Below are 25048 nucleotides of genomic sequence, written 5' to 3'. Positions count from 1 at the left end.
TCCTCATTACCTAAAATCCTGGCACACAGGAGACACTTAGTGAAGATATAAATGCATGAAGGAATAAATCAACAGGCCAGAGAAGTAAGGGGAAACCCAGGACAAGGGTGACTCAGACGCTAAAGAAGGATGAGAGAGAATAAATAACCCAGTATCAGATGTCAGTGATTTGGTGATATTCAGAGCATGGGTGATGACCTTATGTCTGCAATTTCTGTGGACTGACAGAAGCAGAGACTAGACTGCAGAAGTAAATGGGAGAGAAGTGGAGAGGAGACATTTGTTTTGTATTTGATGATGTGAAAGCTGAATATGTGTTTGGAAGAGATACAGGAAAGACATGCTCTAGAACTAATGATTCCATTCATAGCCATATGTGGCGATTTAGATTAGAATTAAAAAAAAAACTTTTGAGTTGAAATGTCGCCTTTTTTAAAAAAAAATATTTGTCAGAAAGAGAGAGCACAAGCAGGTAGAGCAACAGGCAGAGCAGGCAGCGGGAGAAGCAGACTCCTCACTGAGCAAGGAGTCTGATGTGGAACTTGATCCCAGGACCCTGGGATCATGATCTGAGCCAAAGGCAGATGTTTAACCAACTGAGCCACCCAGGTGTCCCTAGAATTAAATTTTACAATGCTGTTCCTTAATAATCCTAGCTCTATTTCAAGCGCTCTATGGCCACATGTCGCTAGTGGCTACCATATTGCTCAGAGCTGACACACAACATTTCTATCACTGCAGTAAGTCTATTGGAGAGTGCTGTTCTAGAAAAAAGTTTTAATTCATGTCTGTGCCGGCCTCCATAAAACAAGCCAGTGTACACTGCTCCCAAACTCCTCTCACTCGAAACATCCAAATCCAGCAAAACAAACCAACCAACCAACCAACCTGCTGGGGAGATTACAATCAATAAATGATATTTCATTTGGTCTCAGTGAGAGCTAACTCTAGGAAAGGCCAGTGGAGATATCACGGAGGCTAGTGAACTTCAGGATGTGATCTAGGAGTAGTCTGGGCATTACATGTTTTCATGATGGGATCATACCCAATGCAACAAAAATTTGTGACAACTAAAAGAAGCTCACCACTGCTAATGACTGAATGTACAGGGAAAAGGAGCTGCAGGACACGGTATAAGGATGACAGGTATTGCAGTAGTGCTGGATAAAAAAGATTGGGAGAATTCAGGCTAGGTTAGACAGAAGATGGTGGGTAAAATGGGAGTCATTACAATGAAATTCCAGTTTTAAAAAATTAGTTACTAGCAGGGAACAAATAAATACACTGTTTCTGATTTCTGTATGGAATTTTCCTGGCTACCTTAGTATCAGAAAGGAATGTGAGAGGGGCGCCTGGGTGGCTCAGATGTTAAGGGTCTGCCTTTGGCTCAGGTCATGAACCCAGGGTCCTGGGATCTAGCCTGGCTTGGAGCCCCCTGCACGGTGGGACGGGGTGGGGGCGCGGGGACAGACACACACCACGACGATGACACATCTGGCTGCTTCTCCCTCTCCCTCTACTGTTCCCCCTGCTTGTGCTCTCTTGCTCTGTCAAATAAATAAATAAATAAAATCTTAAAAAAAAAAAGGAATGTGAGAGAAGACAGGTATCCACAAGTTCCGTCTACTTAGACGCTTTAACTCAGTTTCCCACTGACTCACTGGAGAAGTCACTTACAGAATTTTAAAAATAAAATTTCCAACTTTGGGGGAAAACATCTCTTTTAAATCACTTATTTTACTCATTTTTATTTTTTAAAAGATTTTATCTATTTGAGAGCGAGCGAGCCGGAGCAGGGAGGAGGGAGAAGCAGGCTCCTGTTGAGCAGGGAGCCCACGGGGGAGAGGGGGCTGGACCCACAGGACCTGCGCCAAAAGTAGACACTTAACCGACTGAGCCGCCCAGGCGCCCCTTAAATCACTTTTAAAGGGATATATCTGGCTCTCTTACTTGATTTTTTTTTTTTGGGGGGGGGGGATATGGTTATTCATGCGGTGAGGGAATGAAGGGAGGAAATCCAAAGGGAGGAAAGAATATTCAGTCCATTTGCCTTCTCTACCTCAGGTCCCTGAGGTGGCTCTGAGTAAGTTAGGTCTTTTGCAAAAATAAAACTCGAATCCTCAATTCTTCTCCTTAAGCCTCCCCTGGCAATATCTAGACGTAACCACCGGGTCTTTCAGGTCAGGTCCTTTCATTGATCTACAAGGCACTATAACAAACTCCTCGCGGGCTTTGAAGCATCGAGTTCAGGTGGCCTGGGGTTCTAACTGGTGGGAACCCCACGTTCTTTGGGAGAGAGCCCGGCTCGGGCAGGGGCTGGCGAGGCGCCGCGCCGGGATGTCGTGATGGCGCCGGCCGCAGGCCCCGAGGAGACACATTTACCTACAGAGCTGTCCGTTTAGCCATCGTTACTAAGGGCATCGCTGACTTCCTGGAGTGATCAGTTACTTCTGGAAAACGACCTTAGTCCTAACTGCTGAGCACACTCATCCCAACACTCCAGCCGCCACACTGCCTCGGCGGCGGAAGACAACAGGTTCACTTCAGGCACCGCCTCCGACTCCCCGGGCGAGGCCGGAAGTGACTCTCCGGCAGCCTGCGCCGGCGCGCGTAAAGCAAGATGGCCGCACTCTCTCCGAAGCGATTGTCCAATCTTAGCTTTATTTCTACCACTTCCCTATTCACCAGGGACTCTCGACTTGCATCACCGATCCAGTTTCTCTCAGAATAACACGCTCATGTTTCAATTTCATTTAGCTGGAGTGGAGGATGGGCTTGGAGGCAATGTACGGAGGCGACCATGAGCGCCGTAGGGCACCATTTTGTACGGAAACCAAAGGCCGGGCGGGGACGAGGTACGGGGGAATCCAGATGTGGCCCCGAGGACCAGAGAGCGTGTGGGGAGGGGCGAAAGAGCAGGGGGGCGGTGTTAGCAGATGACGTATTTCCGCTTCCTCTCGGCCCAGTCGCGTTTGGTTGGACGGGCTTGTTGCGGGGAGGGAGGGGGAAGATTGTTTGCAGTGGAGGAGCTCAGTGTACGGGAAGGTAAACTGAGGTAAGGCTCTGTGTCGGGGGAGGCTGGAGGCTTTTCGCCTGGCTGTGTAGGAAGACTGGGGGCAGGGTCTTCGGGATCGTGGAAGAGTGGGGTTGGAGGCGGGAGGCTCAGACTGTCCGCAGGTTTGGAGAGAGAGGTGGGGCGGGGCTGGGGGTTACTAGGTGAATTGCAAAGCCCGGGTCGGGGTGGGGTGGAGTAGGGGCGGGCGGAAGAAAAGGGAGGGTGGAAAGAGGGTAGGACCTCGGAGGGAGGTCTGGAAAGCGCTGCTGGGGGAGGGGCTGAGACGCGGGAGGTGTCGGACCTCAAGTCCTTGAGGGCTGAGGAAAGTAGTTGCGGCGGGGTCAGCTCAGATATGGGAGTATGGAAGGACGAGAGTGGAGTTCTTGGGAGGCTGAGGGTTTGGAAGGGGCTGGCGGCCCAAGTATGTCCTGATGCTTCCCATGTACTTGGCCTTTGTTTCCCCTGCAGCTCCCCAGAGACTGTCATCCCGCAGCCTCTGTTCGGGCCCAGCCTTCTCTCTCCAGCTGCCACCACAGCCTGGAGGCGCCTGCCTCCGCCCTCCCGAATGGTGCTACTCCTCGCAGGCCTCGGCCCAGGATCCAAACCCCCTTTGCCCCCTGCCTCGGAGCGGTTGCTCCGGGTCTCTCCTGGTGGACTCCCCGTGACGGGCAGGGAAGAACTTTTCCACAGACAAGGCTATAGCTCCAGGAACCCCTCCGACGACTTGAATCTTGGCCTCTAACCCGGCGTGAGGTTATTCCTCTGTCCCCTTTTTCACCCGCCGAGAAGAGAAACCCTTCTTCTTGCTACCCAGAGCCCAGGAAGCCCCAAGCTGGGGCCTTGGTCCCAGCATGTCAGTCCTCTCTTGTGCATAGGGCTGTGCCCTCTCCCCATTAGCATGGCTGAATTCAGGCCGGTCCCGGGGGGGCGGGAGACCCCGCAGGGGGAGCTTCGGTCTGAGGTTGTAGAGGATGAAGTCCCTCGGAGCCCAGTCGCAGAGGAGCCTGGGAGAGGCGGAAGCAGCAGCAGTGAGGCCAAATTGTCTCCAAGAGAAGAGGAAGAACTGGATCCTCGAATACAGGTGAGAAGACTAAGGGGAAGGAGAGACAGGGAGCCCAGATTCCGGTTTTCCTGAAGAGCTGTCAGATAAATGAAGCGTTAGACTTATTCTCTCTCCAGTGGACTGGGGCAGGAAAGGAAAACAAGCTTGTCAGCAAATCATTGCAGGATGGTGTGACAAGTGCTGAAAGAGCTGTGTGTGATGCCAGTGCAGAAAAAGGCCTGCCTGAGTGCCTGGGGTGTGTTGCTGAAGGCTTCACTGACAAAGTGAAGCAACAAATGGGCCTCATGTAGGTCAGTGCAGAGTAGAATTGTTGTTCTCCTTTCCAAATAAGTAAAGGGGCTATTGGCTCAGAGATGCAATGTGTAGGAGGTGATTTTGAGACGGGGAGGCAGTTTTGAATCTTCCCTTCTCTCCTCTTCTCATCAGTGCCTCCCAGGGACGTTCACATCTGTAAAGGGTGAGACATGTCATGTCTTGCAATGGTTCAACAGATTGAGGCCTATACGGAAATCTGATGTGTTTAGAGGGTTGTGTCAGCTACGGTCAGTCCTTAATAATATACATTACCGGTTCTGAGGATGCGGGTTATATCCAATGAACGGAAAAGCTGATTTATTACCTTGGAGTATTTACAGGCTAGTAGTTGTTAGGATGGGCAGATCTTTGAAGGACACCTCGAAGCGGTGGGTGAGGAGGACAGGCACCCTGTGGATGCAGTGCATGGGCAGCCACGGTGTGACTGTAGTGTTTCCGGGCTTTGACTGGGAAAGCTACTTGGGCAGGTGAGGGCAGGAAGTTCTTGTGTGTTGGGGGCTGAGTCTGCTGTAAGGTCCGGCAGCCTTTCCAAGATTTTGATGTGGAGGCGACTCACACCTCTGTAGGTGAGCAAGAGCATCTCAGAGCTTGCATTCCTGGGCTTCTCTGCCCACAGATCTTTGTTAGATTGTTCTGTGAGTCAAGAAGAAATCAAGTCTGATCCTAGTATCCTCCTGCCCTCTTGGTGGGGGTTCCCTGGACGTTGGGGCAGGGAAACTGTGGCCGTGCTTATATTGGAGCTATGGTGAGCCCTTCGTTTACTGGTCTGAGTTGATAATTTATTGCTTCCATGTCTCATGGATGTTGCGTTGAAAACAGCTCAGTTTCTCCTGCTAATTCTACAGAGTTGTCTTCTACTGAGGAAGTAAGTTGTAGTGAAAAATGCGTTGGGCTGAGATTGAAGCAACCTCCAGCCTCATGATACGTGATTTTCATTCAAGTTATGTAATCTCTGAGCCTTACCTTCTTCATCTATAAAGTGAGGGGTTGGTCTAGCTGGTGTGCACAACTCATCGCTCTGCTCTGACATAGTCCTGATTCTTTCTGTCACAACTCTTCTGCTTGTCTCTTGGTGGAAGTTTGTAGGCAGTACTTTGGGAAAGGGACCCCTGTCTGTTGTGTGGGGAGGAGGGCTGTGTGGTGCACTTCATACATCTCCTTCCAACGTTCCTTGCTCTGCTCCAGGGGAGAATCTACTGTGGGTGGTTTCTTTGCTTAGCCTCTGCTGCTCCTATGTGTTTTTCCAGTGCCCACACAGGCAAAGGCCGCAGTGTGAAGAGTCACTCTCATGTTGTGCTGTTCAATAAAGTAGCTGTTAGCCGCATGTGGCTACTCAAGTAAAATCAATTAAAATTAAATAAAAAATAAAAATGCTCTTCTCCAGCTGCTGTTGGTATTGCAGAAGTAGAACATTTCCATCATCAGAGTTCTATTGGGTGAGCTCTGTGAGGGTCGGAGAGTACCAAGCAGGCGTAAGATTTGCCTTGAATCCGGGGAGCTTGTGGTGTTACTGGAGCGAGAGGGGCAGGCAGACCATAGTCTCTCTTGCTAGACTGGGAGGCACCTTGTGTGCGGTTATGTAGGGAGGGAAGGTCTTGTTGTAGAGGCCTCCGCCTTTGATGGCACACTCGTGGCTGGGCCAGGGCTCTGCCCTTAGCAGGGCCTTTGCATCTTCTTGCCATGTGGGAGAGGTAGCCTGATCAGTGGGGCGCCTCTCACAGAGAAAGCTGGTAGCGTCCAACTCTTCTGTGTTTGGAAGAGATTGGGGCATGTGTCATCTGAGCTTCCTCTTGGTGTTGACAGTGCACAAGACCGTGTTATTGCGGTAACTGTGTTTCAGTGCTTTCAATGGATTCTCAGTGTATTTAGTGGGTCTTCACCAACAGATCTGTCATGATCCACCAGTGGGTTTTAAAAACACCCTTTCCTGAGCCATGCCCAGGCATGTGAATTCTGGTCTCAGTGGGGTGAGAATGGATCTAACATGCAGCCTACACATCTCTACTGAGCCAGGGGTACCCCAAAGGCTAGGGAATCTGTTCAGATATTTTCTGGAACTCCCAGAAATGGTCGCTCTTAAGGCAAGGCTCTTACTTATGTGGGAAATAGGGTTTTTTGGCAGGCAGTTTGTGTCCCTGTTGTCTGATGGGATGCCTCTGGAAGTTGGAAGGAGGCCAGCTGGAGGCCAGCTTTAGGCCTGCCTGGAGTGTGCTGTCCCCAGGGAAGGCCAGTGGCTTAGTCTCCATGTCTTGACCTCAGCATAGTTCTCTGAGGCCTGCAGGCTGGTCCTCAGCTTTCTGGCAGGGTCCCAGTGGAGGGAAGAAATGAAGGAGGGTGCTGCTAGCATGGGCCTGGCTCTCTTCTCCTGTGACTTTCTCAGTTCCCTTTGTGATGGGTGCATTCGTCCTCAGGTGAGTGGGTAGAGTCACTTACCTCCTGCGTAGACTCTTCAGAGTGACTTTGCAACCTCTTCATCCTCATCCGAAATGTCAGTTTAGCTCCCACAGGACAGTCATATTTCCTATTTCTCAGTTCTTGGGCCATGCATCACCCTGGCCCTGCATCACCATGGGCTTATGTGTCTTCCTGGCCTGCACAAGGTGGGCAGCAGCATTGGCTGACTGAGCACCCCTTCCTTTGACTCAGTGGCCTGGCATCTTCGGAATGCGCCCCATGTGCCCCGGGAAGGTCACCCTTCCTGCTGGTTGCAGGTTCACCGATGGGTGATGCGTGCTGACTCAGACTTCATCGTGTTTGAATTCCATTTCAGCCGGGTGCCAGGAGTCCCTGGTGGAGCAGGCCAAATGGAACATGTTGCCAACTTCCCAAAACAGAGCCGTGAGTGCTCATTGGCTTCCTGCTCAGCCTTGCCTTGGGTCTGCGCCTGCCTGGTTGTCCACCCTGCCCTCTAGCCTGTTCTGTTCCCCAGTCTCCTGGTCCTGTTAGAAAGAGCTTTGCGACTGAGTGGTGGACCTCATCATCAAAAGATTTTAGTCGCTGGAAGTGCTGTGTAGGCACAAGTTCCCTTACAGAAGGATGTGCCCGCTCCTGCCCTTTGCCGATAACCGGAGCCCTTCACATCCTTTTTCCAGTGGTGATGGTTTATGTGGAGCCATTCACTCCTGTGATGATCTTGTTAGGATCTGGGAGCACGTTAGGCCATGGGACTGAGTGGGATTCAGTCTTGGACCTTGGTTTGCCCATGGGAATGTTGCAGGATGGCCTTTACTGACCTCCTCTTCTCTAGAATCTGTTTATTGCCTCCTGAGGCATGCACGTCCTTTTCCTACCAGGACTGTGGTTTTTCCAGGTGACTGTACTCCTGTCTTCTCTGAGGCATCCATCCAAGGATGTCCTTAGTCCTAGGATGGTGGTCATAATAGTGGGAAAGCCAGATTCCTCATCAGGTCCCAGATCCAGTTTCAATTCTGCCCCAATTCCCCACTTCATTGTTTCTTATCTAGCAAATTTGAATGAGCTGAGAAAGAATGTTCTTGCAGGAGCTGCTGGAAGCACTGTTAGCTCCTCTCCCAGATAGTCTGAAACCCGCCATGGGCCTAATCAAGCTAGAGGAGACTAGGATCACAGTGGGAGAGGTTGCCTCTCATCCCAACAGGAATTGCCTTTTTTGAGGGCCCTTGGGGAGATTCCATCGACTGAAGGGGATGTCCTGGGCAGGAGGGCTCTGTGGCACTTAGAGCTCTGTGTGTCGGGTGGTGCTGGCTCTGCCCCTGGGCCTCTTCTGGGGTCCTTTGAGCCATATCAGCTACTTATGGTTCCACAGCGTTCTCTTGTGATCTTACGGTCACTGGGTTGTGTGATTAATGTGCCCCAGCTTCTAGACCCACAGTGTCCAGTGTGGGAGCCATGTTCCGCGGGCCAAGTTGAGATACGCCCTAAGCATCAAATGCACAAGGATGTCAAAGGCATAGGCTAAAAGGAATGTAACAATGTTTTATAACTTATGTTGATACCATGTTAAAATTACAGTATTTTGGATATATTGGGTTAAATGGAATGTATTAATGTTAATAATTTAATCTGTTTCCTTTTGCATTTTTTTTAAATGGTTGCCAGAAAACTAAAAATTCAATGTGAGGCTCACATATTTTTGTTGGACTGTTCTGCTCTGTAAAGTTTAGAACCAAATTTATGGCCTTCTTTGAGGCAGGGTCTGCATTGTTTTAGGCGTTCATGTTTCCATATCCTTGTTCCTGGTTCTGTTACGTGTTTCTTCCTTTCACTGTAATTTGGGCATATAATTTGGTTTCCTGGATTCTTATTTGCTGACTCAAACCTTTTAGGGCTTGAGGAAAGGCATAGAAATAAAAAGACCTTTTAAAGAGGATCATATGCTGGGTTGTTGGAAGGGCCAGATGAGGTGTGTGGGAGCCAGTGATGGCAGCATCGCTCGCTGGCAAATGCAGGTCATGTCTGGGTTCATGGGCAGCAGGCAGACATGGGCTGGGTTCCTTTGCCTTGTTCAGGGGCTGCAAAAGCTCCTCGGGGAGGATCCCATAGCTGAGTGTCAGGTATTTTCACTGGCCATTGCTCCTCCTCGCGAGCGTCCTTGGCATGGTGGGCTCAGGACTTCTCCCTGAGGGTCTCCCTCCCTGCCACAGAATCTATTGTGAGGACCTGGGGTCTCTGTCAGCCCACTGCCCAAGCAGGCCTAGAAGCCTCTTGAGCCATGTGATCTTCCTAATCTTGACCTTAATTGTCTATCACACCCTCATGATTCTGCATCCTGCATTTGTCTGGTATCTGCCCTGTCCTCTCCCACCTGGAATACTGCAGACAGCCTCCACTGTCCTCTCCTGGCCCTTGTAAACTTCCCTCATATTGCTCAGATCTGCCTTCCTAACCCACAGACCAGGTAGTACCACGCTCTGAGGGGCTTCCCCTGCCATTGGGAAAAGCGGTATCCATCCTCCGTGCCCCAGCTTTGCTGGCTTCTCACCTGACAAGCTGCCTGCCCTGGGCACCTGCTCTCCTAATTCTTGGCCCCTCCCCGTCACTAGTGCTTTTCTATGTATCCATCAAGGCCCAGCTTAGGAGCAAGTACTCTGAGCGCCCTGCCCTGGCCTTCCCTGCCCAGGCAGGTGACCCTGCTGCCCCCACCATGCCCACCTCTTACAGCTGCTTACACTGCCGAGGGCCTGTTGCTTACTTACTGGGCCGTGAGCTGCCACTGCTTTGTTTCCTGAATTCTGGGGTCTCATGATGCTGAGCTCTGATGCATATGTAGTAAACGTGTGATGTGTGAGTAGCCTAGGGCTAGTGATCTCTGTCGGGAACACTCCGAAGAGACTTCTGGCTGGAGTGCGAAGAGAAGGTGGCACGATCTGATGGAGAGAGGGCAGGCTTGCTGCCACTTTGCTGTGGGCATATGTGTGTTCCATTTTCTGAATGTTGATTTCCTCACTGTTAAAATACCGGTTTAATGATCTGATGCAGAGCGGGAGTTGGCGAGGATGGCAGGAGACTATGTTACTAGGTGTCCTTCGAGGAGCCATTCCACAGAGCCTCCTGCATCTCTTCCCTTCTCTAGTCGGGTGGATTTACCCTCCTTGCATGGAACTTCCCTCCACGTGGTTCACACGTGGCTACTTCTCTAACTGTTTGCCCCTCTTTGGCAGGAAGAGCTAGAGCATCTGAACCAGGCCAGCGAGGAGATCAACCAGGTGGAGCTGCAGTTGGATGTGAGTGTTGCTCCTTTTCCTTACACCCTTGGGCTGGTCTCGGAGGTGTTGCCTTCTCTCCCCGTTCAGTATGGTGGCAGGGGAAGGGGCATGTATGAAAAACAGGAGGGGTGGGACCCACACATATGCCTTCCCTCTGCCCATGTCGCTATCCCTTTGCCAGGAGGCCAGGACCACCTATCGGAGGATCCTGCAGGAGTCAGCAAGGAAGCTCAACACGCAGGGCTCCCACCTGGGGAGCTGCATTGAGAAGGCCCGGCCTTACTATGAGGCTCGGCGGCTTGCTAAGGAGGTATGGCTAGCTGGCGTGCACTCCAGAACGGCCGCACACAGGGCCTGGCCCTGGACTCGTCTATTTCTGTGTGGACTGTGAGGCAGAACACTTCCTCATCTCTTTTTTATTTATGTCGCTTCTCTTTGCTTCATGTCTCTTTTCTTTGTTCATCCCTCCATTCCTTTACCTTTTTCCTTCCCCCTTTTTTTTTTAAACACAAATACTGTGGGTTCATTATTGTAAGACTGTAATGTAACCGTAACTATAAAACAAGAAGAAAACCAAAATCACCCCAAATCCTACCATCTGCATGTTTCATGTTTTTTGTACCTAGGATTTGTTTTAGTCAAGTATGGTGACACATACACAGAGACAGCTGCCTTGAAAGGAGAGTTTATTGCTTAAAATTTCCAAGAAGAAAGGGCATGCCACACCACATAGGGGACAGAAGGCATGAGAGGAAAGCTTTGCTCAGAGCCTTTATTGTGCTTATAATGGGAAGGAATGGGTAAGGCAGGGTAGACAACATTGAGCAAATTCAGAATTAGATAGCTTTTTTAAAAATTTTATTTTATTTAATTAATTTTTTTTAAAAAGATTTTTTATTTATTTATTCGGCAGAGATAGAGACAGCCAGCGAGAGAGGGAACACAAGCAGGGGGAGTGGGAGAGGAAGAAGCAGGCTCATAGCGGAAGAGCCTGATGTGGGGCTTGATCCCATAACGCCGGGATCACGCCCTGAGCCGAAGGCAGACGCTTAACCGCTGTGCCACCCAGGTGCCCCTAATTAATTTATTTTTTTTAATAATAATTTTTTTATTATATTATGTTAGTCACCATACAGTACATCCCTAGTTTTTGATGTAAAGTTCCATGATTCATTAGTTGCGTATAACACTCAGTGCACCATGCAATACGTGCCCTCCTTACTACCCATCGCCAGCCTATCCCATTCCCCCCTCCCCGAAGCCCTCAGTTTGTTTCTCGGAGTCCATAGTCTCTCATGCTTCATTCCCCCTTCTGATTACTCCCCTTTCTTTATCCCTTTCTTCTCCTACGATCTTCCTACTTCTTATGTTCCATAAATGAGTGAAACCATATGATAATTGAATTAGATAGCTTGAATAACTGTGGGCTCTGGGCTGTAGAGGTGGTCTCTCTGTTTTGGTACCTGGCCCTGGGGTAATGTAGGGCAGGGGAAGTATTGGAGTGGTGTGTGAGAGTTAGATAAAGGGGGTGGTGGGATTTGGGTTGGTTGGTTTTCATTTGGGAAGTGTGCTCATGGAGGAGTTTACTATTTTTAGGACTTAGCTAGGCCTAGGAGGGCCACAGGACCTCCAAGATGTCAAAGCATCATAAAATACAGAGAGTAAAAAACATAATACAGCACAGATAACCCCTTAATTTTTTTTTAATATATATTTTGCCAAAATGAGATGACATGGTATGTGCTATTTTTATTCCTTTATTTTACTTATATTATGACATGGTTCCATGTCAATAAATATACATCCATACTGTCATTTTTAAAAACTCCCTAATATTTCCTTGTATTTAGTAAGTTCCCTCGAACTGAAAACTTAGGTTTGTTTCCATTGTTTTGTTTGGTAAGCATGGCTGTGATGACTGTCTCTGAGCCCTTGTCTTCCTTCCTTCAGCTTACCTGCTGGACCGGTTGATGAAATCAGGGGTGTACTTTCTGTAGGACTTGGTCTGTGTTCCTTACCACCTTGTAACTAAAGTGGTGGGGATTTTTCTTTGTTCTCTGTAGGGCAAAAGGCCAGTGGCCTTTGTAAGTGCTGATTTCACACACTCACCCTCTAGTGGCAGTATCATTTTCCAATCTTTGTTTCTACATTTATTTCTTTTAAGTCATATCCTTACAAAATATTCTTTACAGAATGTTACTGTTTTGGCACTTATCCTCTGTGCAGTTTGGGAAGGGAAGCTGACATTGCTCTGGGCCTTCCTCCTTCTCTTGTCCTCATCCTCTTAAGATGGGTCTCCACGGGTGGATGGGGGTCCCTGGGGCTCCCCATGCTGATGGCCCTCTCTTCCCAGGCCCAGCAAGAGACCCAGAAGGCAGCGCTGCGGTACGAGCGGGCTGTGAGCATGCACAATGCTGCCCGGGAGATGGTGTTTGTGGCCGAGCAGGGTGTCATGGCCGACAAGAACCGGCTAGACCCCACGTGGCAGGAGATGCTCAACCACGCCACCTGCAAGGTGAGCCAGGCGGTGCCAGCAGGTCTCAGTTTCGGCTACTTCCTTTGCTCTCCTTTCATCCCGTCGCCCTCCTTCCTCCTTTCTCTCTTCTCCACTCCAGCCTTTCCTCAGCTTTGATTCTGTTTCAGGCAAAGCCTCATCCTTGCTCTCTACCCTGTTTGGGCTTAGCTAGCCCAGACTTACCTTTTGAAGTGCAATTTGTGTGTCATTTCTAAGCTACTCAGAGGAGAGCGGGGAGTGCGAGGATCGCTGCGTCAGCTCTAGTCTTCACCTTGCAAAGATGTTAGTCCATTGGGGTTGTTGCAGCAAGAGAGCATAGACTGGGTGCCTTAAGCGACAGTTTATTTCTTACAGTTCTGCAGGCTAGGCAGTCCAAGCTCGGGTGCGGGTGGATTTGGTATCAGGTGAGGGCCTGCTTCCTGGTTCCTAGACAGCTGGCAGTCTTTTCCCTGTGGTGAAAAGCTTTCACTGAGGTGGAAGGGGTGAGTGGGAGCTCTCCAGGACCTCTTTTATGGGGGCGCTCATCCTATTTAGACTGCTCCCCCCCACGTAACCTAAGCACCTCTCAGAGCACCCACATCCAGTGCCATCACCTTAGGGGTTAGGATTTCAACAGAGGAATTTGGGGGGGATACAAACATTGAGTCGCTAGCAGCGAATGCCAGCTCCTGAAGGATGGTCATGTCTCGAGAGGCAAAAGCATGGGTCCTTAGTGGGTGATGTACGCCGTCTGCCCCGTCTGGGCAGGTGAATGAAGCAGAGGAGGAGCGGCTTCGTGGCGAGCGGGAGCATCAGCGGGTGACTCGGCTGTGCCAGCAGGCTGAAGCTCGGGTCCAGGCCCTGCAGAAGACACTCCGGCGGGCCATTGGCAAGAGCCGCCCCTATTTTGAGCTCAAGGCCCAGTTCAGCCAGATTCTGGAGGTAGGGGAGGAGTGGGAGAGGGAGACGGTATGTGAACAGGCAGGAAGGGGACAGGCATGGGGAGTGAGGGCAGTTAGAGGGGATGCCGGTGCCTCTCTGGGCCATCTGCCAGAGCAGTGGGGTGGGACAGGTGTGGTACATGTGCTGAGAATGACCACCAGGAGTGGGAGTCGGGCTTGGGGAATAGGTGCTGGCAGAGAACGGAGTCGAAAGGAGGTAAATGAGAAAAAGTGGGAATCCGGAAACCGGGAGAATGGGGATAAGGAACTGTCCAGACAGGGAAGGGAACAGTGGGGAGAGGAGGAGTGGGTGGGAATGAAGACCTGGGGGGAAGGTCTTAGAAGGTCAGGCTTAGGTGAGGAGCAGGGCAGGTTGCTGGGGAAGAGGAATCCAAAGAGGAGGGGTGAAGGGGGCTGGGCTGGGCTGGGTGGGATGGAGCACTGCGGGTTTGTGTTGGGTGGTCTGGGAACGGAGGCCCTGTGCAGGGTGCTAGTGGGGCTGGAGGGACTCCGCTCCAGGAGCCATGGAGAGTTGCCTGCTGGATCACTTCACTCTGTTCCTCCTCCTGCAGGAGCACAAGGCCAAGGTGACGGAGCTGGAGCAGCAGGTGGCCCAGGCCAAGACTCGCTATTCAGTTGCCCTGCGCAACCTGGAGCAGATCAGCGAGCAGATTCATGCACGGCGCCGGGGCCAGCCCCCTCATGCCCCAGGCCAGCGGCGCTCCTCCCCTGTGGGGGCAGAGGCTGGGCCTGATGGTGGGGAGGATGGGGACAGTGGGATCATCGAGGGGGCTGAAGGCGGGGGCCTGGAGGAGGGCAGTAGCCTGGGGCCTGGCCCTGCCCCCGACACAGACACGCTTAGCCTGCTGAGCCTGCGCACCGTGGCCTCGGACCTGCAGAAGTGTGACTCCGTGGAGCACCTGCGGGGCCTCTCAGACCACACCAGTCTGGATGGCCAGGAGTTGGGCTCCCGGAGCGGGGGCCGTGGGGGCCGCCACCAGCGCAGCATCAGCCTGTAGTCTGTGCTCAGGGTGGCTTACCTCTTACCACCACTGGCCCATGGAGGGCCACACGGGCTCCAAGCTCCCTCTCCTCAGGTCCTTGCTTCCCTTGGAGAGGTCAGGTTGGCCCTCGTCTCTGGTGGATTTCTCCCCATCCCTGCCCTCCCAGCTCCCTCCTTGTAGGTGGCAGCTCTTTTTGCCTTACCCCTTTGGAAGGCTTTTCTCTGGCTCTCACATTTGCCCTCTCCCTGCTAGCTCCTCTTGGTCTGATGCCCTTTGCTGCCCCTTTTCTGCTTTCCTTCCATCTGTCTGGCTTTCCCCTCAGGGAACTTGGTCTAGAAGGCACAGGGAAGCCCATCAGAGAAGGTGGGTGTGGGACCTGAGTCCTGGCATCATGGCCCCCTAGCTTGAGGAAGTAGGAGTCCCTTCCACCGCCCCATCTCCCGAGGGCGTCTAGGGATGCTACAGGGCTCCTTCGGCAGCCCTGTGCCCTAAGCCTCTGTCCCAGCCTGGCCATATGGAACCTGTAAAATGCACTGTAGGACTGTGTGCCTCTGGAAAACACTACCGATCCCTACAGTGCTCCCTCCTCATGACCTAAGCCACTTTGCTGTGTGTGCCACAAAGCAGGACTTGAAGGGTACCAGTGTCAGAGAAGGTGAAACCCAACCCTACTGTCAACACAGAGGACACCACCCACTCCAGATAGGCTCCCATGTGCATGCTGTTTTCCCCAGCTGGGCTGGGCCGTTAACATTGCTAAGGTGCTAGTGGGTCTCTGAAAGGACCCATGTTGGGAGGTGGACAAGTGATGAGGTCCTGATGCTTGAGGCCCTTGCCGTTCCTGCTGCAGAGTTGGGTTTACTTTTTCTGGGTAGAGGATGTTGAGCTGAATCTCAGCACTCCTGCAGAGTGGAGTTAGGGAACTTGGTGCTCAGTTGCTCTCCCTCTCTCTTTCCCAAACCAAACAATACCTACTCCAGGATCTCTTGGGGGAAATGCTCAGGTTTGGCTGCAGAGCCTTCTCTGATGCAGGGAGGGGTTGTGCTGGGGTGAGGGGACCCGCCCTCCATGGGAAGCAGCTCTGGGTGTTTGGTGGTGCTCCAGGCTACGGGGAAGGTGGGGAAGCCACTCAAGATCTGGGTGCCTTGGGAGAACCGGTCCTTGCTCCTTTCCCACCCGAAGAGGTCTGAGAGCTGGAACCTGGGCAGGACAGCTTGTGCCTAGGCCTTTGTGCTGCTGCCATCAGCTGGGAGGAGTGGGCTTTCATGTGGAGGGTGTCCCTGTGCTAAGGTGGTCACTATGAGAACCACTGGGTTTGAGGTGGCCATGGGTGGAGGGAACAAAGGGAGGGAGGACGTGGGCATGTGTGTGTGCATGTGCTGGGGGAGTGTGTGTGTGTGAGAGAGTGTGAGTGTGAGAGAAAGAAAGAAAAGGGTATGCCCCTGATTTTATTTAAATAAAATAGTTTATGTAACAGTAATGTTTGCTGTCCCTGTTGGCAGGGGAGGGGGGAGGAAGAGAAGGGCAGAGTGTGTGGGGGGGCTCTTTTGATGGCAGAGACAGGGCAGGGGAGATGCCCCCTCCTCCCACCTGCCAGGCAAGGAGGGGTCTGCAGGCTGGAGAGGACATTGTCAGCCACTGGTGGTCCAGAAAAGATGAGGGTGCCAATCCTGGATGTAATCTGGACATGAGCATTGAGGAAGGGGAGGGACAAAAGTAGGGTTGTAAGAGACTTAAATTTCAGAGTTTTTGCCTCCCGCAATGTTTAGGGCATACTTACACTAAGTTTTTTTGTTGTCTGTCTAAAATTTAATATAGATGAAAGGTGACACTCAGCTCACAACTTGACCTGTTGTGGGGTGCAAAGGATTTGAGTGTGTTTGGATACACAGCCTGTAAAATACCTAGTGGAATCAGTTTGGGGAGGGATGAGAACTTCAGGAGCCGTGGACATGTAGAGTGAAAGCTTTGGACTCACCCCAGCCCCAGAGTTGCGCCTACATTTCGAGCCAGGTGAGGAGGGTGTCAGCCAAGGGATGGAGAAGGCACAGCCAGGGAGGAAGGCAGGAGCCCACTGGAAACTTGATGGGAAATGGGTGTCCTGCAGACCCTTGAGGGGCAGAGCGAAGGCCAGATGTTGGGGCGGGAGGGCAGAGCAGTGACCCTGGTGATCTCAGATGGCCGATGGGCCATCAGGAGCCTCTGTGTCTGAGCATGCACTGCATACCCTTTGACGGGTACTGTCCAGCTGTGAGACTGCTTTCCCAGCTTTTTTTTTTTTTTTAAACAAATTTATTTTTCTCACAGTTCCAGAAGAGAAAAGCCTGAGGTCAAGCTGCCAGTAGGATTAGTTCCTTCTGAGGGTTGCAAGGGAAGGATCTGTTCCGGGTCTCTCTCCTTGGCGTGTAACTAGGTCTTCTCCCAGTGTCTTCATCTTCCCTGTGTACGTGTCTGTGTTCAGATTTCTCTCTTACAAGGATACCAGTCATATAGGATCAGGGTTCACCCTAATAACCTCTGCAAGGACCCCATCTCCAAGTACAGTCCCGTTTTGACTAGGTCACAGCCTCAGCATGTGAATTCTGAGGGAGACAGTTCAGTCCACAGCAGCACAAAAACGAGTCATCACTGTAAACAATGTAAGTGGTGTCTGCTCCTGTTCTTTCTGTTGGAACATCACGGGACTTAATCTACCATTTTGTTAATCGGAATGCCCTTCAACTCTCCCTAATTGAGAAATAAAGTGTGGTAAGGCAGATGGGTGCCAAAATATTCCCTTTATTACTGGAGACGTTATGAGAATGCATGGCCTATGTCCTTGAGCAAGTAGGATCTCTCAGATGACACCCCAGGGCCATACTTCCTTACCTGGTCTGCAAGTCTCTTGGGGTGAAGGAGCCCCAGAAGAGAAGGGCTGGCTGTGCCCACCCAGTTTCTCCTCACCAAATCACCTACCAGGTAAGAGTGGAGAGCTAGTAGGAGAGTTGAGAGCCAATGGTGCTGGTTCCATGTGGAAGAAAACAGCCAGGGCAGGTATGCCCCCCAACCCTATCCTAACAATAGTGTGTTGTACTTACCCAGTGTGACTTGTGCCAGGCATGTGAATTTACCCCTTCCCACAACAACCTTATGAGGTAGGCAGCACCATGATTGTCTTTTCACAGATGAGAATACAGGCAGAGTGGGGATGCCCAGTTTGCCCCTAAGCTCGTAGAAGGTAATGGAGGCATTTGGATTTGAGTCCGCAGGGACCAGAGGTGAGAAAGTGGAGTGGACGTAGTCACCTCTTAGGAAGTTTTACTGGGGAGGGGAGCTGAGAAGTATCAGGAGAATCAAAGAATTTTGTTGTTTTAAAATGAGCAAGAGATGGTCAAGTTGAGGGGATGTCTTATTTCCCCCATTCCTATACAATGGCATAACACTGAGTGGTAATAAGTTGTCTGAACTATGTCCTCCCCAAGTGAGCAGTTGGGCCTCAGTCTCCCCAGCACTTAATACATGCCTGGCACTTATATGTTCAGTAAACATGCTTTGCATCTCCCTCCTCCCCCAGTCTAAATCTATGCCAGGTTAGTTTGTTAGACCGTGGTTAGGAGATCAGCATCTGTATCCACAGTCCTGGGATTCTATCTCCATGTCTCCAGGGGGGCGTTCTCAAATTTCCCAGCTCCAATTTTATTACCTGTAAAATGAGAAAATCTAGGTGTGCCTAACCCTATGTCAGGTCAATGGGTGTTAGCCACAGTGATCCATGTTAGCAGCTTCCAGATTCAAAGAACTTCACATTCGGAGGCCTCCTTCTGTCTAGTGCTAGAGAAGGAGGCTTTTTTTTATAAAGATCCTGATGAAGTTTGGGTTACCTCTTCCTCTGGATGTAGTTTTGGTATCTTAACTTTACCTGTGTGCCGACCGAAGACGGGTTTCTCGGGTTGTCATGGTCCAGCTCTGTCGGCAGAGGGCAGCAGCCACCAGAAAGCGGACGGAGAGCAAACTGAGTCCGCTGGGTCCTGGTCCTGATTTTCTTGCAGGCTTGTGAGGTTTGCCTCCTTGACACTTGGCAGGTGGTCCTGGGAACCTGGAGGGGTAGGAGATGGGGTGTATGCATCAGAGTCCAACCCCGTCTGTCCCCAGCTGGGCTTCTTGTTTCCCTGATGTGCTTGGGATGGTCTGTTGCGTGTGAAAACTGCTCAGGTCTGTGGGGGTACCAGGTCATTTGAAGTGAAATGTTCTGTGCTTCTTGATGTCCTGTTCTCCTCAGAACTCACCTCCTTCTTTGTCCTCCTTAGTGCCTTGTCCCTCTAACCTTCCTCGGCCTCCTTGCATATTCTCCTCTTGGGAAGTCCCTTTGGCTTCCCTCTACCACCACTCCTGAGCCTTGGGCTTCCCCTTTGTCCACCATCCCTGAGCCCCAGGCTGCCACACTGCACCATACCCTGAATTAAGGGAACCAGGGGACCATTTCGCTGGCTGGCAAATGATGTGTAGTTTGTTAAATATTTAGCAGGATCTTTTAGAGTTGCAAACACTGTGGTAGGGCTTGTTAGGAATACCGGAAAGTAGAATAATCGTGGGTTGGACATCCAGTTAAGGAACACAGGTGGATATAGGTAACAGGTGATACAGGGCAGTAAACTAATAGAATTTTAATTTAATTTAATTTAATTTAATTTTATTTTATGGATTTATTTATTTGAGAGGTGAGCAGGGGAGCAAGGGGGAGAAAACGGAGAGGGAGAGGGAGAGAGAGACTCTCAGGCAGACTCCCCACTGAGCTTGGAGTCTGACTTGGGGCTCTAATCTTATGACCCTGAGATCATGACCTGAGCTGAAACCAAGTCGGACATTTAACTGACTGAGCCACCTAGGTACCTCAGACAAATCGATGTTTAAGAGGGCTGCAGTCAAGGAGAGGTCTGGGAGGTTAGGAAAGAGAACAGAGGACTTTGAGCAGGGAACTACCTTCTGAAGCTCTGGACCAGCCACTGTCCTCAGGCTGGAGAGGTAGTGGTAAGAATCCTCCCCTTACACTCCCTTCTACCAGTCCTCTTGCCCCCATGCCTTACTCTTATGAAATTGTCCTAAGCTCCTCTGGTCAGGGCCTGTGGCTCACCTATCTTGGTGTTCTCGGGGTATGGCACAGAGCACTTTTCGCCAGACATCTGTCCATTGACTTGCTTATACTTGTGCTATTCTTGGTACAACTTTTCTTCCTGCTTAACCTGTTAGACTTCTGCCTGTGGTTTGAGGCCCAGCTCATATGGACTTTGGGCCAAATCCCCAAGGTTCCTTTGACTTGGCTCAGTGTCACTCCTGGTGTCATCCCTGACTCCATCTCATTCAAAAGTTAACCTGGTATAATAGACGTTCTACAAAATAGACTGGCCATACACCATGCGCGGTCTAAACTGGGATACTTGAGTGTGAAAGGGGGCAGATGCAGCCCAGGATTGAAAAGCACTGACCCTACTGTCCAGAGAGAGCTGTCATTGGCCTTTCTCTGACACACAAGGGTGTGTGCATATGGACGAGGCACTTAGCTCCTCTGGGCTTTGGTGTTCAGGTCTTCAAGAAGTGGGCCAGACTGGGTAGATAACATCTCAGCTGTTCAAAAGCACTAAAATAATATGGCTGGTGGAAGAGGTTGGGAATTGTGAGAGGTACTTTGGTGAAGGCTGTCCGGTGGTGGATGTGTTTGTAGAGAGTTATGGGGTCAGAGCATGAGAACTCTAAGACCAGGGTTGGTTAGGGCCCAGCCTGGAGGCAGTAAAGAGCTGCTAGACATTTCTGCCTTGGACATGAGGTGCTGTTGAAGAACTTGGAATGTTGAAGAACTTGGGCAGTGATTTTTCCTTCCTCGGAGCAAGCAGGTGGTTATCACCCACAGTGGAGATATGCTAGCTGACTTATTCATCAACATTGTTGGGAGGAGGGGTGTAAAAAGTTTCTTCCCCATTTGAGACAAACATTTTGATCTAGGATGGAATGGAGATTAGGACTGTGGAGTTTGTCAAGACCAGACACATTCATCCCTTCTCAGCCGCTGCGGTGTCCTTCCAGCCCACCTTGTTCCTTTCCCTTTCTCCTTGTGATTTCTGCAATAACATGCTAAGTAGGCAGAGTCTTCTCCACACCCAACAGGGCCTGTCCTCCTGAGGTGAGGCAGGAACTCTTACAGGGGTTGAGAGGCTGAGAGAGGAGTGGAGGAAATAGTGTAAGCTGAAGTATGAGCCTCCTTGAGCTGCAGGACTCTCAGGGGCTGCTGCCGGTTAGGGGAGAATGAGCGTCTCTCATTTAAAGTCACCCCTTCCTTCTTCTAACCTCAGTGGTACTGCTGTGGTTTCAGCCTCCCACTCTCCTTGGAGAGAGAGGCCAGAAGTGCACCTGCTCATGCACCACAGGGTGGGAGTATGAAGTTTCTGTTCTCCCGTTTGGCTTTCCTGCAGCTGATCTTTACCCAAACACTTGGCCTTCCTCCAGTTAATCTTTACCCAACCACCAATTGCACTTTGGACATGATTTCCTAAGCCCCCCACTCACAAATTTATATTTTTCAAACAGTCGCATTTAGTGGAAGAGACTGTATAAAGGTATCCAGTTGGAAGGGGGACCTGCCAATAAGAGAGGACACGCAGCCTTAGTATGGTTTCTTTTAGAGAGGGGGGAGCTATGTCTTCATGGCATCAACAAAAACAAATGCAAAGTTAAAAAAAAATGCAACCAGGTATGTTCATGTGCCACGTTGGATATGCTCTTTTATTTATTTATTTATTTATTTATTTATTTATTTATTTATTTATTTATTTTCTGAATTGAATTAGTCTTTCTTTCTTTCTTTCTTTCTTTCTTTGCTTCCTTCCTTCTTTCTCTTTTCTTTTCTTTTTTCTTATTTCTGATTTTATCAGAGAGGGAGAGAGAGCATGAGCAGGGGTAGAGGGAGAGGGAGAAGCAGGCTCCCCAGCAGGGAGGGGCTTGATTCCAGGACCCTGGGATCATGACCTGAGCTGAAAGCAGATGCTTAACTGACTGAGCCACCCAGGTGCACCTGAATTAGTTTTTCTTAAAAACTATAAAAGACACGTCCAGGGAGAAAGTGACAAGACAAGAAGGCAGAATCTCAAAGATAGGCAAATTGATCTGGAAGCATAAATGGGGGGAAGGATGAGAGAAAACACTAACTAGAGGAAGCACAAGAATTGGAGAAAGCGAAAGAAGTGGAGAAGAGAGGAAGAGAGACATGAAGATATATATAGTCATCTGGAGGGAAGGACCTGAGATAAGAAGAGGAAAATCCACGTGACTGAGCTAGTAGCAGAAATAGTGTTCAGAGGTGCCTGGGCATTGATAGAGTCCAGGTCAAATTTTATAGCTCTCCCTTATCTTGACCCGTCTCAAGGTTGCTAGGTGTGGGCCTCACATGTGTCAGAATAGCTAAAATTAACAACACAGGAAATAACAGATTTTGGTGAGGTTGCAGAGGAAGGGGAACCATCTTACACTATTTGTGGGGGTACAAACTGGTGCAGCCACTCTGGGAAACAGTATGGGGGTTCCTCAAAAAGTGAAATATAAAACTACCCTACAACTCAGGAATTATACTACTAGGTATTTATCCAAAGGATACAAACATACTGATTTGAAGGGGCACTTGCACCCCAATGTTCATAGCAGCAATGTCCACAATAGCCAAAATATGGAATGAGCCTAGATGTCCATCGACAGATGACTGGATAATGAAGAGGTGATATATATATATACACACACACAATGGAATATTACTCAGCCACCAAAAAGAATGAAATCTTGCCATTTGCAATGATGTGGTTGGAGCTAAAGAGTATTATGCTAAGTGAAATAAGTCAGAGAAAGACAAATACCATATGATTTCACTAATATGTGGAATTTAAGAAACAAAACAGTTGAACGTATGAGAAGGGAGAAAATAAACAGGAAGGAGGTAAACCATAAGAGATTCTTAACTACAGAGAACAAAAAGGTTTGATGTAGGGAGGTGGGTGGGGATGGGCTAAATGGGTGATGGGTATTGAGGAAGCACTTGGGATGAACAGTGGGTATTTTACGCAAGTGGTAAATCACTAAATTCTACTCCTGAAACCAATATTACACTATATGTTAACTGACTAGAATTTAGATAAAAACATGAAACAACAACCCCCCCCAAAAAAACCCCAACCAACCAAACAAAGAAACAAAAAAAGATTGCTAGGTGTGGGGCTATTCCTGGAGTTACCTGAAATCTGCAGCTGACAGCCAGCTAGAGGTTTATGGCTCTGATGTCAGGGAAATCACTGATAAGTCTTGTTTCAGACATGCCCCACCCTCTGTTGGCTCCAACAGTGTTTGATATCTAATAATAAGAACCCATATCCTTTGAGCTGTTAAAAAAATGAAATTCAGCTGAGTAAAGTTTAAAAACCTTATTGGCTTTACTCAATGACTCATGAATGGGACAGTATCCCAACGAGCAGATAAAAAGTAGTTCTGAGGAACTGTTCAAAATGAAAGAATTTTATAGACAGAGTGGAGCAGGACAAGGAAGCTATACTAACAAAAAGTGGATTGGTTGTGGCAAGGTCATCTTCTTTAGGGGATGGCAGGGACCTGTCCTGCAGATTACCTCACTAGTGCTGAATAGGTAATTCCTGATTGGACTGGTTTAAGATTCCATTCTTGGGAGAGGCTGAAAGAGCAAGTTAAGTAGTGAGTCTTAGTTTGCTGACATGGGGACTAACATAAGTGACTCTATTTTGGGTCTCTTGTTTTATTTTTAACAATCCCCCCCCTTAACAGAGATGTGATCAAAATTTAAGGTATTAGTGCCACTCCCAGTTACTTTGATGAAGTTCTCACAGTTTTTGCTGATCCTCTGTATGGTATTCATAGGCCTTGATGTGTTTTTGCTGAATCTCTGTGGTATTCACAGGTCATGACTTCAGGTTAACATTTTTTTTTTCCAAAGACAATTTTTTAAAAAGATTTTATTTATTTATTTGACACAGAGAGAGACAGCCAGTGAGAGAGGGAACATAAGCAGGGGGAGTGGGAGAGGAAGAAGCAGGCTCCCAGTGGAGGAGCCTGATGTGGGGCTGGATCCCAGAACGCCGGGATCATGCCCTGAGCCAAAGGCAGACGCTTAATGACTGAGCCACCCAGGCACCCCAAGGTTAACATTTTTTTTAAAAAGATTTTATTTATTTATTTGACAGAGTGAGAGAGCATAGGCAGGGGGAACAGTAGAGGGAGAGGGAGCCTGATATGGGGCTAGATCCCAGGACCCTGGGATCATGACCTGAGCCAAAGGCAGATGCTTAACCATCTGAGCCACCCAGGTGCCCCTTAAGGTAACATTTTTAAAATCAGTCATTCTCTTCATTTATTTTCTGACATTCCAGTTTTAGGGAAATCATTTGTTTGGTGGTTTGTGGTGGTGAACATGAATATAAAGCTTTTGAGAGAATACAATGTGCCAGGGAGAGTACTGTGATTATTATAAGCAGGATAATTCCCAATGTCTGGGGTGCACTTTAGAGCCCTGGTTCCCAAGACTCAAATGAATTAAGAACAATTAAGTCAAAGAAAGACCTCACTGAAGGAGTCATTTTGTTAAGCCAGATGGCTTGTTTAGTGACCATATATAGCTAAGTTTTAACTTCCCCAGAAGAGTTAATTTGGGTGCAACTAGTGGTGTTAGCTATAGCACAGACACCTTCTTGCTCATCTATAAGATAGTCAAGAACTGTCCTATCACCAAGAGCTTTTTTGGCCAGGGAGTCTAAGGAATTTTTTTGGGTGGTGATTGCTTTAACAGTATCTGCAGTATTTTAAAGAGTTGAAAGTTTCCTGATTATAGCTCATTCATACTCCTAACCAAGGAAGTAGGGATCTCCTAAGGGAAGTAAATCCTGTCTTATGAATGTCTCCTGGTAGGGCCTTTCTAACTTGATGACATAAATTTAGGAGAATTTACCAATGAGGTGTCTCAGTTTGATTGTGGACAGTTAGGGGCACAATTAGATAACATAAAAGGCATTGCCCAGTTATGTGCCAGCCATCTAGGTGTTCATAGGCCAAAGGAGAATGATAACCACCCGAGACAAGGATCCGTCCTCTTGGGGCACAAACCATTCCCACTAAGGTGGCACTATTAATAGATTTGTTCACAACATATTTGTCCATTCAGACCAGGAGTTAGTTACATTTTCAGTATATTCAGGAAATGAAACTCCTAGCTTGAAATAAAGGTTGTTCTAAATAACTTGCAAAAATGGGTGCTGCTGGAAAGATCTTTTCATGGTTGGGGATAGTCCAGTTTAGATAATGATAAGAAAACAAGAGTGCAAATTTATAATTTGAGTAGGTATTTGTGTCTAACTGGTCAAGTACAATAGTTAGACTGGGAGAAAAGTAAAAACAAGCCCTGGGTGGTCTGGCCATAAAAGTCAAGTTCTGTAGGTGACTTACAAGAGGGGTTGAT

At 49.2% G+C, this 25048-nt stretch overlaps 1 protein-coding gene across 2 annotated transcripts; it reads left to right on the top strand.

The window, feature by feature from the left end:
* The first annotated feature begins 2945 nt into the window (after positions 1–2945).
* Positions 2946–16046, top strand: SH3BP5L (SH3 binding domain protein 5 like). Of its 2 annotated transcripts, XM_002930592.4 has the most exons (7): positions 2946–3055; positions 3524–4136; positions 10073–10135; positions 10299–10427; positions 12471–12632; positions 13380–13553; positions 14125–16043. In XM_002930592.4, the coding sequence occupies exons 2-7, from the start codon at positions 3954–3956 to the stop codon at positions 14569–14571; spliced, it is 1158 nt and encodes a 385-aa protein (XP_002930638.1). In that variant the 5' UTR covers positions 2946–3055; positions 3524–3953; the 3' UTR covers positions 14572–16043. The 2 variants fall into 2 exon arrangements, with proteins under 2 accessions (XP_002930638.1, XP_019648973.1); XM_019793414.2 differs by lacking the exon at positions 13380–13553 and having other exon boundaries at positions 14125–16046.
* The last annotated feature ends 9002 nt before the right edge of the window (positions 16047–25048 follow it).

Source organism: Ailuropoda melanoleuca, chromosome 3, assembly GCF_002007445.2.
Source record: "Ailuropoda melanoleuca isolate Jingjing chromosome 3, ASM200744v2, whole genome shotgun sequence".
NCBI classification, from domain to species: domain Eukaryota; kingdom Metazoa; phylum Chordata; class Mammalia; order Carnivora; family Ursidae; genus Ailuropoda; species Ailuropoda melanoleuca.
Note: the sequence above shows the minus strand (reverse complement) of the source record. Positions and strands in the feature narration are given on the sequence as shown.

Coding starts and splice junctions, on each gene's coding strand:
- SH3BP5L (XM_002930592.4), top strand. CDS start 3,954: ATGGCTGAATTCAGGCCGGTCCCGGGGGGGCGGGAGACCCCGCAGGGG. Junction 4,137..10,072: donor AACTGGATCCTCGAATACAG/GTGAGAAGACTA, acceptor CCTCTTTGGCAG/GAAGAGCTAGAGCATCTGAA. Junction 10,136..10,298: donor AGGTGGAGCTGCAGTTGGAT/GTGAGTGTTGCT, acceptor TCCCTTTGCCAG/GAGGCCAGGACCACCTATCG.